This window comes from Melozone crissalis, unplaced genomic scaffold, assembly GCF_028551555.1.
Source record: "Melozone crissalis strain CALT ecotype California unplaced genomic scaffold, PUWL_Pcris_2 ptg000012l_1, whole genome shotgun sequence".
Taxonomy (NCBI): Eukaryota; Metazoa; Chordata; class Aves; order Passeriformes; family Passerellidae; genus Melozone; species Melozone crissalis.
The window spans coordinates 2781449-2794086 of NW_026535790.1; the positions used below are offsets into that span (position 1 = coordinate 2781449).

The 12638-nt window shown below is 53.0% G+C and overlaps 1 protein-coding gene across 5 annotated transcripts in view; it reads left to right on the forward strand.

Moving 5' to 3' along the window:
- The window catches only part of MGRN1 (mahogunin ring finger 1), a 47747-nt gene that overhangs the window by 32536 nt on the left and 2573 nt on the right, over positions 1 to 12638 (forward strand). For 4 of the 5 annotated variants that reach the window (XR_008482810.1, XM_054271193.1, XM_054271194.1 and 1 more), the window contains exons 7-13: positions 156 to 208; positions 2414 to 2461; positions 5367 to 5435; positions 7254 to 7413; positions 7795 to 7904; positions 11013 to 11236; positions 12244 to 12367. Coding sequence is in view for 4 of the 5 variants with exons in the window: in XM_054271193.1 (XP_054127168.1) it covers positions 156 to 208; positions 2414 to 2461; positions 5367 to 5435; positions 7254 to 7413; positions 7795 to 7904; positions 11013 to 11236; positions 12244 to 12367 (788 nt within the window). In the remaining variant the exon portion in view is untranslated. Of the gene's footprint in view, positions 1 to 155; positions 209 to 2413; positions 2462 to 5366; positions 5436 to 7253; positions 7414 to 7794; positions 7905 to 8720; positions 8793 to 11012; positions 11237 to 12243; positions 12368 to 12638 lie in introns of all 5 variants that reach the window. The other variant, XM_054271196.1, reaches the window with a different exon arrangement.

The following is a 12638-nucleotide window of genomic DNA, read 5'->3' on the forward strand; positions in this document are numbered from 1 at the left end:
GATGACAAGATAAGAGAAGTTCTAAATGCAGGAGAAGGTGAAAATAGAACAAATGGCAGCTCAGAAATTGTAAGTGGACTAAAATTCAGCTCAGGATACTTTTTGCTGGTGCTGCTTGAGAGGTTTAACCAGTTTTGCCCTTTCTCTTTTTGCAGTGGTGGTTGAGGTCACTGGTCATGCCCATGTTCTTCTGGCTGCATTTGAAAAGGTAAATGAGGTTTTTTCATCCCTCTGTCCCTGTTCTTGTGTATGTAAACATTTCCACGGGTCATTAGTTTGTATTTATGTAACACTTGGCACAGCAGAGTCCTGGCCTGTGCCTGGGGTTCCTGGCTGCTGCTGTAGTACAAGGAATCATTTGCAGAAGCTCTGTGCAGCCTGTAATGATCATTTGTACCTGAGCTGGTCACTCAGGGAATGGCAGGGGTGTTTCCTGTGCTCCCATGCAGGGGGGAAGGTGTTTGCCATGGCTGCTGCCATGCAGTTTCCAGGGCTCCATGATTTTTGCAAAGCTGGATCTGCTGTGTCCAGACCCTGTTGCACTATTGTTAAGCCTGAGTTTACACCCAGGAGCAAGGATTGGGATGCACCCTGTGTAAAGGCTGAGTTCCACTGCTTGTGAGTGGGGTGTTTGATGTAACTGAGCCCTGCCTACATGGTAAGGCCAAGCTGTGTGCACAAGCCTTGGTGACAAACTCTCTTCCCTTGGTAACTGGACCCTGAAAACAGTTGCAATATCCATAACTGGACCTAACCCTGTTGTGTCTGGTGGTGGTAACACTGCAGACACATTTTCTGGGCAGGTGATACTTGCAGTGACATGCTGAGGTGAGGCAAGAGCTGCTGGAGCAGAGCTGGAGATGTAGAGGGGAGGAGCATCAGTGCTGTGCTGTTGGAAATTCCCCATTTCCCAGCTGGCAGGTGGCTGATTTGTGTATCTCAGTGTGCCTGGTCCCTGCCAGGTCCTAATTCTGTTCCTCTGAGGTGGATAATGGGGATGACAAGCTGAGTCAGAGGGCATGGCAAGCACAGTCAGTCCTAAGGAAGCATATGGCTGGGAGATTCTCTAAGCATTCTAGGTTGCTTTTTTAATTGGACTTGGTCTATGAAGAAAGTGAGTTTTCCCTGTTAGAAAGGCTGCTCTGAGCACTGGCTTTGTAGGTAGCTTTACTCCTGGCAATTGGACATGTGTCAGAAATGAGAGGAGTCAGCTGCAGCACCCCTAGTAGCAGGGCAGGGATGTTATTGTAGTTTCCTCTGGCTGATGTGAAAAACCAGCACACTGGAATCCTTCAGTCATACTCCAGCCACTTCTTATCTCTCATCTTCCACTGAATGCTTAAAACAAGATTAAAATCTCCCTTTTAATAAAAAGTCACAAGGCAGAGTACATGTTGAGTTCTTCATCCTCCCTGTTTGGTTAAAATATATTCCCCATCCTTAAAGTAATTGCAGCTTTTGAAGTGTAGGTCCATAAATCTGGGGGAGGTCCTTGATAAATGAGCACTGCTGATCCCCAGAGCTTGTTCAGAGGAAAAACAGAGCAGCAGGACTTGGTAACTTGCTATTTGTATGTATCTTTAAAATCAGAGGAATAACCTTGATCCTGTGTGCAGTCTGACCTTGCAGCTCCTCCAAAGGCAGAAACTTGTTTGCCTGAAAACAGGATTGTTTTGTCTGGGGTGTGATGTTGTTGTCCCTTCCTTCTGAGACTCCTGCAGACCTGCAGTGTTCACAGGACCTGCTGAGCATCCCCTGAGTCTCCTTTGCTGCTCTCTAGGCTGTGCCAGGGGAGTTGGTTTCTTTAGTGGCCCTTGTGAGTGATGGGGAAAGTAGAACTGGCGCACATCTCCCATCACTAATTGTGGCACCAGGCACACACAGAATTGTTCCAGCTGTTCCTGCTGCCACTGAGCAAATGAAAGGCTCCCAGCTCTGAGGATGTGGAGCACATGGGACTTGTTTCTGACTCCATCCAGTGGACAAACCTGGTTCTCTGTCTCATGGCAGCCCCTTGCTCTGTCAGGGCTCTGCCCTGCAGTGACTCTGTCATTTGGTGTTAGGGTGTAAACAAAGATCCCCCCCAAGTCTTGCTGGAGTGGCTGAAAGTGTCTGCACCCAGCTGGACTGCTTGCAGCCTGAAAGCATCCAGTGTGCCAGGGGAGTTTTGTGTGGGCTCTGAGCCACTTCAGCCAGGTTTAACTTGAGCCAAGCCCACCTGGCTCTGCTCTGGAGCAGACCAGTAGCTCCCCAGTACCCTGTTCCAGTAACTGTGCTGGGAGGGAGGCTGCCATCCAGGCTGATACACACCCCACTGTCCCCTTAGCTAGCAGACACCAGCTCTGAAATGAGCCCATTCTGATTTGTGCACTGCAGCTATTTCATGTTTTAATGTCTTTTTTTTTCCTGCTAGCACGTTGATGGCAGTTTTTCAGTGAAACCACTAAAACAGAAGCAGATTGTAAGTACCTCTTTCCTTTCCACTCTTAAAGATTTGCTGGTGTCCCTCAGGTGCCTGGCTGTGCCCAGAGGGAGGGTTTGGTGTTCACTGAGAGCCTGAGGTCTCACCTCTTTAGCTCTGATATTGTAAACAAAGGCAGCAAGGTGCTGCCAACCCTTCGTTTTGCCATTTTGTCCCCATCCTGCTGTGGTGTGATGTGCAGAAGCTGGGTAGTGTCTTATCAAGATTGAGGTTGCATCCAACCAGAAATACATAAGCAACTGCTAAGATTGCCAAGAATTTCATCTTCTGCAAAGAAATCTGGTAGTGATTCTGCTGCAAGGATCAGCTTGAAATGTCTTCAAGAAAGAGATGAAATTTTGGTGGTTGATCCTTTCAGCTTTAGTTATGTGCTGTGTTTTAGCTTTAAATGAGTTTCACTTCATCTGCTTACTTGCTAGCTGGGGGTTTATGATTTGAATTAAGTTCCTTTTGCTACCTTTAAGTGCCTTAATAAGAGACTCTTTGCTCTAAGATATTCATTCCAGTCTCTGGGTCAGAAAAGAGCTACAAGCACTGTCAGTAATCATAGCTCAAGATGGCATTTGGGAAAACACACAGCACCACTGAAACTGAGATAGCATCTGCACCCTTAGGAGACAGAGCAGAGGTGTAGAGTCTGTGTCTAGAATAAACCATCTGTATAATACTGTACATCCTTTGCCATCTCTGCTTTTCTTTTGCCTTCCCCTCCCTGCCACTGCCAGGGCTGTGGGTACCTTTTGTGGGCATTGATCAGGAAGCAGCAGTGCATGAGCTGATCAGCTGCAGTGTAAGCACCAACCTGCCTGAAGAAAGTCAGCATGGATGAATACAAACAGCTGGGTCAGCAGAAAACCATGACCTGGACTTGTGTGCATCTGCTGAGGCTGTAAATGGCAGCAGAAGCCTTTGGAAGGATGATGTGGTGTGGGATGGGTTGGAGAAGCATGGAGGTGAAGAATTGTGTACAACCACCTGCTCCTTCTGAATTACTCCCACTCAGGAAACCTAGAATTCCTCCCAGGAAGAGCTTTGTTGCACTGCTCACCCTTTCCCTACTGGGACAGAAGCTCCTCAGGATTTTTAGAGGGAAGAAGTCAAGAGGAACACAGACTCCTGCAGGGACTGGGCCTCTTTCTTCCTGACCTCTTCTGTGCTTTGAGCTGACAACTTCTGCACTTACAGTTGCTCCTCATGATCCTCTGAGGAGTCAGGATGCTGGAACAAGGCTCTCTTTGAAATGCCAAGTTACAAAAGAACATCTCCCACATAATTGTTCCCAAACTTCCTGGGTGAGTTGTGAGCTGCTGCAGAGGGTTTTGCTCAGCAGTCCAACAGCTGATCTCATTGCCATGAAATGCAGGCCTAGAACAGATTGTCTGTGAGCTGCACACTGAGTTACACAGGGACACTCTGCAGTTAGTTTGTTATCACTGCTGTGTCCCAGCTCAGAGCATTTCTGAATTTCTGGGTACAGCCAGCTCCTGCCCCCACCTTGCCATGTGTCACCTTCTGCAGCACTGGGGTGCCATGGCAAAGCCACTCCTCTGCTGAGTGGTGACAAGAGAGAGGAGAGAGGCCACTTGGACATGGAAATTACAGAAGCCAAGGGATTGATGAGCTCTTTTAGCATGGAGTGCTGGTGGCTTGGCTTCACTGCATGTGGAGATGGCAGGAAAGTGTTTCCTCCCACTTTTTGGGACACGTGCCTGCTTGGTACCTTGCAACCCCCTCACCCTTTTACCTGCTGTGAGGGTTTCTGTGGAGGAACACATTCTGCTCTGGGGAAGCTGCTGTGCAGCACCAGATCACAGACACACAGAATCATTTAGGTTGGGAAAGAGCTGCAAGATCATCGAGTCCAACCTGTGAGTGGTCACCACCATGGCACCCAGCCCAGTCATTCCTTGAACACCTCCAGGGATGGTGACTCCACCACCTCCTGGGCAGCCTCTTCCAATGTTTGACAACCCCTTCTGTGAAGAAATTCCTTGTGGTATCCAACCTGAGCCTCCCTTGGTGTTAGAGATCCTTCTGCAGAGCCTTCCTACCATCCAGCAGATGAACACTCCCACCAAACTTTGTCTTGTCTGTGGACTTACTGAGGGTACATCTGATCCCCTCATCCAGATCATCAGTGAAGAAGGTGTTTAACAGGACTGAATCTTGACTGAATCAGTGCTGAAATTCAGCTGCTCAGTGGGGTTTGCAGGCAGCTGCCAGTTTGCAGATCATGCCTTGGAGTCGTCCCAGGCTGGGGCTCTGAGCAGCTTCCACCTGTGCCTTAAGCGCCTTCTGCCACCACACCCTCAATTTAGAGATGCCACCAAGGGCCTGGGGATGGCAGTAAATGACATTGCACTAACACAGAGTTATTCCTTGAGTGCTCCTCATGCTAAGGGACACAGTTTGCCTGTCCTCAGTAGCTCAACCTTATGCTCTCAGGATGATCAGGGAGGTGATGTGCTGCCGTTGGTGTGCCAGGAAGGAGCTGTTGGCACAGCCCATCCTCTGAGGTTGCAAAAATGGGTGCAAGTTCATCTTGGTTGAAGTTAAGCAGGACCTCAGAGAACAGAGGAGTGTAGAAGGCTGATTGCCTCTGGATTATTTGAGCTGTGGGTGTGTATTCCCAATGTCTGGGCCAAGCAGAATGCTTGGTTTTAGATTATCTTGATAGCCCAGCTAGCCATTTCTGTTACTCTCTGCTCACACCAGGCAGGATGGGCTCTACTTTTTGAGCAGTTTGTTATCTTTTTCATGTCACTATAGGGGAGCTCTGGGTGTAACACAGACATTTGACACAGGGAAAGAGGGAGGGAAGGTGGTCACAAACCAGTAATGCCAGAGCAGCTGTCACTCACTGCAGTGTGATGTTCTCCCCCAGGTTGACCGGGTGAGCTACCTGCTGCAGGAGATCTACGGCATTGAGAACAAGAACAACCAGGAGACCAAGGTAAAGGTGCCCAGGAGCTCCCTCAGCTGGAGTTCCCAGCCTGCACCTTCTGCTTTTGAGCCCAACAATGGGGATTGTCAGGGCAGGGTGGAGGTGCTTTCCACAGTCCAGGCTCTGTCCATTCCTGCAGGCACCCCAGAGGCCCAGGGATGACAGCTCATCCCTGGTGTCAGCCCAAACAGTCAGTGGAGTTGTGCTGAGATAATTTTAGGCAGCATGAGGCTCTTGAGGATGTTCCCTGTGGCTGGGATTGCAGGAGAGAAGGGCATCAATGCCCCAGGGGTGTGTCAGAGCATTGATTTTTGGGGCTTGTAGAGAGCCAGTGTTGCTGTCTGGTGTCTGTGCTTTGCTCTTGTGTCTCCTTTGTGTTCTGGTTGGGGGTTCTGCATGTTCCTGTAGTGTCCAGAGACATTCCTCTTGCATTCCCCAGCAGGAGAAAGCACAGCACCCCTAAGGGATGTACATGCAAATGCCATAACCAGACACTTGAGGCAGGAGCTGCTGCTGGATCCCAGCCTGCTGCACAGCCCTGCTCAGGTTGTGTGACTGATTGATTCTTCCTGGAGCCTTTGTAGAGCTGCCCTTTGCTGCCACCTGGGCTGTGGAGTGTATCCAGTGCTGGCCTTGGGATCACACAGCTCTGGGGTGTGGAGTGCACTCTTTGCACACAGTGGAGCAAGACATGCAGGATTTCCTCTGCAGTGCCCTGCCCAGAGCATCCTGTGCTCCCTGTCTGCCAACAACACCTGAAGAGGCAGGAGGGAGAAGTGTTTTCTAAGATTTTTCTTGCACAGGATTGAGGGAGGGAATTAACAGGATTGAGGGTTTCTTTCTGGGTCTTGTGATGATTCTCGTGATCCAGCAATCCTGGCCCATCAGACAAGTGGCCTGGGGCCATTTTTGTTCTTCCTTATTCAGCAAACCATGTGAGTGGGACAGCAAAGAGCCTGCTCTCCCTCCAATAAAAGGCTGGGTGAGGATGTGGCAGCAGCACAAATGCTGTTTACACTGAGGTTGTCCCAGGTCTGGCACGTGTTAGCCCAGGTGACCAAAGGGGCCCAGGGTGAAGGTGGAGGGTACCCCCCATCCTGGGTCATCGTGGTGGGCTCTGGCACAACTTCTGTGACATCAGTGGGGAGGCTGTGGAGTTTTCTGGTGTCAGTCTTGTGGTTGGGGAAGGAGTTTCTCTCCCAGCTTGATCAGTGGCTGTGATCCAGTTTGTGGGGCTCTGAGAAAGATGGGTGTGAAACACGTTCATGTCAAATGGGTGCACACTGAGCCTTTTAGCAGGGTGGCTGTGGGCAGCTGAGTGCCCTGGGCTGGTTCTCCTGCAGCTGCATCAGAGCTTGTGCCAGCACAGGGGATGCAGGAGAATCACTCACCTGCTCAGGGCACCTGTGGAAACTGGGCTAGACATGGCTGGAACGACAGGCAGCACACAGCTCCTTCTGGGGCTGCTCTGTGTGTGGGGAAGAAAGGCCAGAGTGCCAAAGAGTTCACATCCCTATTGACCCTGGAGCCACCAGGATGGGAGGCAGGAGCTTGTTCTTGGTCAGCCTCAGTCAAGGGGATCCCTGCCCCATAATGGGTCCCCTCTGAACAGAACATGGCTGTGGGGAAGTCAGCTCTGCCATGAATTCCCAGTGTAGTGCCCTGAGAGGAAGGAGTGTGAGCAGGGCTGTGTGGGCTACAGCTTGCTCTCCTTGAGGAGCCCCTGCTGAGAGCTGCAAAAAAGAAATTCTAGACTTTTGGGTGGGAAATTCCACCAGGCTCCTGTCCCTTGGCAGCTTGGCACAGCCCCTTTGCCTCTCCTTGCAGCCCTCAGACGACGAGAACAGCGACAACAGCAACGAGTGCGTGGTGTGCCTGTCGGACCTGCGGGACACCCTGATCCTGCCCTGCCGCCACCTCTGCCTCTGCAACTCCTGCGCCGACACGCTGCGCTACCAGGCCAACAACTGCCCCATCTGCAGGCTGCGTGAGTGCCCCAAAACCAGCCCACCCACTGCCCCATCTGCAGGGTCCCTGAGTGCCCTTGGCCACCAGGCCAACAGCTGCATGGCCACCAGGGCAACAACTGCCCCATCTGCAGGCTCATGAGTGCCCTGGCCTCCCGGCCAGCTACTGTCCCAGCCACCAGGCCACCCACTGCCCCATCTGCAGAGTCTGTGAGTGCCCCAGCTACCAGGCCAACAAATGCCCCATCTGCAGGGTCCTTGAGTGTCCCTGCCACAGGCCAGCCTCTGCCCCATCTGCAGGGTCCCTGAGTGCCTTGGCCACCAGGCCAGCCTCTGCCTGGGCAGGAGCCCTGGCCTGGCCCTGCTGGGCAGTGCAGTCACCACCTCCTGTTCTCTCGTAGCTTTCCGTGCCCTGCTGCAGATCCGGGCGGTGAGGAAGAAGCCGGGGGCTCTGTCACCAGTGTCCTTCAGCCCTGTCCTGGCACAGAGTGTGGACCATGATGAGCACTCTGTAAGTACCTGCTGAGCCCTGTGCAAAGCCTGGCTGCTGCTCTCAGCCTCAGCAAGCAGCTGCTGGGTGCTTGAGTTGCTTGGACTGATGGCTGGGACCTCAGGAGGTTTGGTCACACCCTCCACTGAGGGCTTCCCAAGCAGTGCTGCCTTTTCTTATCAACCTGCTGGATTAAAGGAAACAAACCCACAGCAATCTCAGGGTGAGAAGGTTTCTTGTTGCCTGGCCCAACAGAAAAGTGACAGACTCTGGGCATGACAGGGTGGGAGCTGTGAAAACAGGGCAGAGGGGTTCCAGTTTGACTTGCACCCACATCTCTGTGGCAGCAAACATAAAATACCCTTGGCACTGGGGTTCCCAGCATGGGAGCTGTGGCAGTTCCCTGGGTGTCTTGGCATGCATGTGAGGGAGCGTGGGATGGGAAGTGTCGTGCTGGTGGCCTCAGGGCCCAGTTGCATGTCCCAGTGTGGGAAGGGCAGCAGCTCTCTGCCTGAGCAGCACTGTTTATCTTCAAAGCTGGCTCTGGTGAGACATCAAGATTAGCATGAGAAGGACAAGTGCATCTAGATCATCCTACAGGCTTTCATGGAACAGATACTGTCACAGGAAAAGGTTGGGTTTATCCATCTGCCCTCTGCTGCCTCCAGCTGGGGCTGAGGAATAAGGGGGTGAAGGCCTGAGGGTTGTGAAGCAGAGTGTGGTGTGTGGAGGACACAGGTGCTGTCACCTGCAGCAAGGTGAGGAGATGCTGTGTGTCTCTTCCTGTCACTTAACCTCAAGAAACAACTCCTTTAAAACATGGTTTTCTCTTGACAGCGCCCCTTTAAACCCCTTAAGGTGAGCTCTGTCTCCCTGCCCAGCAGGAAGCCTAGGAGGGAAGTGAGAACAGTAAGTGGACTTGGCTGGTTGCACTTGGCAGCTCTCTGCCAGCAGTGTCACCTGCACGTGGCAGTGTCACCACGAGGGCTTGCTGACACGCTGGGTTTGGCCTGTGCCCTGCCAGGCTGTGACACTCCACGTCCCTCACATTGCAGTGAGATGCTCACACCCTGCACAGATGATCACTGACATCCCTGGTTTGCCTGTGGAGGAACGAGCCAGAAGGAACAGCTTGGCACAGGGCTCTGGTGCTGCCTCTCAGGGACTGTCCCTGGCTGATTTATGGTTCCTGGCCAAGATGTTTTCACAGCTTCATAGGACTGTGGGCAAGCTGCAGTGCCCACAGCTCACCCAAAAGCTTCCTTGCACTTACCTCATCCCCTTGGCAGTTTGGTGTGGGCACATCTTGGTGTGGTTTGTGGTGCTGGCATGTAGAGGTGCAGCTGGAGCTGGTCTTGCACTCAGGCTGGTTTGCTTTTACAGGAACAGGAAGGATGGAGCTTGTCTTGGCTGGGGAGCCTCTGAGTGGGTTTGGCAGTGTGTGACTGGAGTGCTGTGCTGGGGACAGCATGGATGGCAACTTGGGGCTCCAGGAGCTGGGAAGGGGAAACCTGAGGGAGCCCCCAGGCCAGGCAGGCTGTTTGTGCCCTCTTTGTGTACTCCCATCAAATGCAGCCATGGCTGTCATCTCTATCAAGGACATTGCTGTTTTATTTTGCTCAGGCCAGCTCAGATGCTCAGCCTTGTAGGGACACGACTTGCTGGGCTTGAAGGTCTGGAGTAAACCCAGTGCTGGTTCAGGTTTGAACCATTCTGGCTTGACCTGGCTCTCTGCAAGGCTCCCACAGGCACTGGCAGTGTTCCTGGGGGCTGGTGTGAGTGTCCCACAAGGGAGGGTGTCCCAGTGAGGGTGTCCTAGCCATTGGTGGGAAATCCTCCTCCAGCCTCTGAGCTGTGCTGTGCAACCTGAGCTTTCACCACAGCAACAGGCAGCCAGGAGAAAAAGCCCCAAACAGGAATCCAGGGGGATTTGTCTCCCTGACTTTTCTGTACACAGAATAGCACAGCTGGGCTGCTGTCTGCAGATGAAAAGTTTTTTGGAGATGGCTTTTGGCCCCACCACCTACAGCTGGCAGCAGCTGGGAACCCATTCCTTGTTTAGCTGAGCTGTTTATCTTCAAAATCCTAACCCTCACAGGACCAGTCCTGGGATGTGGGCTGGTGATTGACCCCACTCATCCTTCCCTCTCCTCCTGTGACCACAGGTGAGTCAGTTCAGCACTCAGCTCTCACCAATCAGGGGCTGTGCTGGACCAGGCTGCTGGGCAGGTTCATCTACAGGTGTGACTGGGACATGGGGCACACAGGAGCTGTGGAGGTTCATGGCCTGGCTTAGCAGCACAGTGCCATCCTCTGTACAACTTAGAAACACCTTCTGGAGGACACAGGGCTGAAACAGCTCAATTTAATGTAGCCTGAGCTGTGGGAGTGTCACCTCTTGATTTGTATCAGACTGGGCTGAGCTGCCTGTGGCCTCCTGGGCTGCAGCATGAACCCCATTTTTCTCTGGATCCACAGGGTCTTTATGATCAGGAGGATTTTTGGAGTTAAACCTGTGTTGATTTAATGGCTTTGCAAGGGTCCCTTTGAGTGGCAGCTTTGTGATTTACAGAGGCAATGGGAATTGGTTTTCCTTCCTCCTCATGAGGTCAGTGGTTCTGTGATCCCTTTGCTGCCTTTTACCAGAGGTGACTGTGCATGGAGCCAGTGTTAGCAGTGAGAGCACATGGGAGAAGTGGGGTAGGTTCAAGAACCATCTCTCAGCTGGTGCACACATGCTCCCCTCCTTCAGCTCTGCCTTGGTGCCACTGGTGGTGCTGTGAAACAGCTGCATGTTCCATGCCTGGGAGCAAAGTGGGATGTTCACTGAGCCGGAAGGGTCTCTGAACCACTGCAGGAGCTTTCAGGGGAGAAAAAAAATCCAAACATATTTTATAGCAGCTTTTTAGGAGCCTGCTGCCTCACCCTCCTTGCCCAGCTCTTGAAAGCCCATCAGGGGGATGCCCAACCTCTCGAGCACTGCTCTGGGAACTTGCCTGGAGCATCACCAGCATTCCCTGAGGGGATTTTGTGGCTGTCCAGGCAAGGAGCCGAGGTGGCTGTGTGGATGGGCTGCCTGGGGGGGCAGAGGGCTTCCATCCTGTGATATTTCCCTGTTTCTCACTGCAGAGCTCTGACAACATCCCCGCAGGCTACGAGCCCATCTCGCTGCTGGAGGCACTGAACGGGCTGCGCTCAGTGTCGCCCTCGCTGCCCTCGGCGCCGCTCTACGACGAGATCTCCTACTCGGGGGTGGTGGATGGCGTGGCCCCGGCCAGCCGCCCCCTCGCGGCCATGGACAGAGCCCTGGAGGCTGCCCACCAAAAGGGCAAGCGCAGCAAGTCCCCAGACAGGTCAGCAGGGCATGGGGCCACTCCTCCTGCAGGCCCCGAGGCTTGGTGGCCACAGAACTGGGAGCCAGGAGAGGGCTCTGGCTCCACAGCTAACCCAGAGTTTAGGAGGACAGCAGGTACTTGTGCCAGGGAGGGAACTGTGACATTGTCCCTGTGTTCAACCTGAGGTTACAGCTTGTATCTCCTAAGAGTCCCTCTCTGTCACCAAAAGAAAGAGAATTTTTAACGAGGAGAATTTAATCATAGAATCACAAAATGGTTTGCATTGGGAAGGGCCATAAAGCTCATCTCATTGCAACTCCCTGCTGTGGACAGACAGCTTCCACTATCCCAGGTGGCTCCAAGCTATTTCCAGCCTGGCCTTGGACACTTCCAAGGATGGAGCAGCCACAGCTTCTCTGGGCAACCTGTGCCAGGGCCTCACCACCCCCACAGTAAAGACTTCAAATGGAAATGTCTCCTTCCCAATGCAGAAGGAGTTCTAGGAATTCTTAGTCCTAGAATTTACATTTGATGTCCAAACCATAGTGGATTTCAGCTTTCCATGGAGCTCATCAGGAGCAAAGGAATGGGGAGAGGAATGACCTGGATTTCGGAGCACAAAATGCTGAATGGAGATCCTGTAGTTCTTGTCTGAAGGCTCCTCTGTTGCAGAGCCCTGTGCTGGAGGGGTTAGGTGAGGATATGGGGCTGTTCACATCAGATCAGACTGGGTTTGCTCCTGGCACTCCTCACTGTGCTCCAGCCCAGATTTTCACCTGGGAAGGGAGCCCTGAAAGTGTGAGGAGCAGCGTGGGACCTGGGCTCTTGTTGCTGTGCTGGAGTTTGGCACCTCTTGGCTCTGTCCCACCCTGCTGCTGTTCTCCATGTGGCCAGCACTGGAGGCCGTGGTGAATTCAGCTCCCCAGTCTGAGCTCCTGCTCATGAGAGTTGGCTTGTGCTGCCCCCAAGTCCTGCAGGCCCCAGGGTGCTGGGAACTCCTGCAAATGGAGTTTCTCTTGCTGCAGCACACTACGGTCTCCTTCATCCCCGATCCACGAGGAGGATGAGGAGAAACTCTCCGAGGACTCTGACTCGCAGGCGGTGCTGAGCGGGGGCGAGCTGGTCCTGAGGGAAACCAGCTCTCCAGAGGTGAGTGTGTGCTCTGCTGGGGGGGCTTCTGAGCCACAGCTCTGCTGGGGGGCTGCTGGGACATGGAAGGGCCTCCTGAAGGACCATTGCCCCGAGCCAAGAGTCTTGGCTGCCTTGTTTACCCCTAAGGCTCCATGGGGAAGGATGTAGCCACTCCCTGTGCTCCTGACACCTCTTTGGGAGTGGAAACCACTCAGCTGGAGCCATGGCAGAGCTGACCTTCCCCAGCATCCTGGGCAAACCCAGCAGTGTTTGGGGCAGGGGTGGGAGC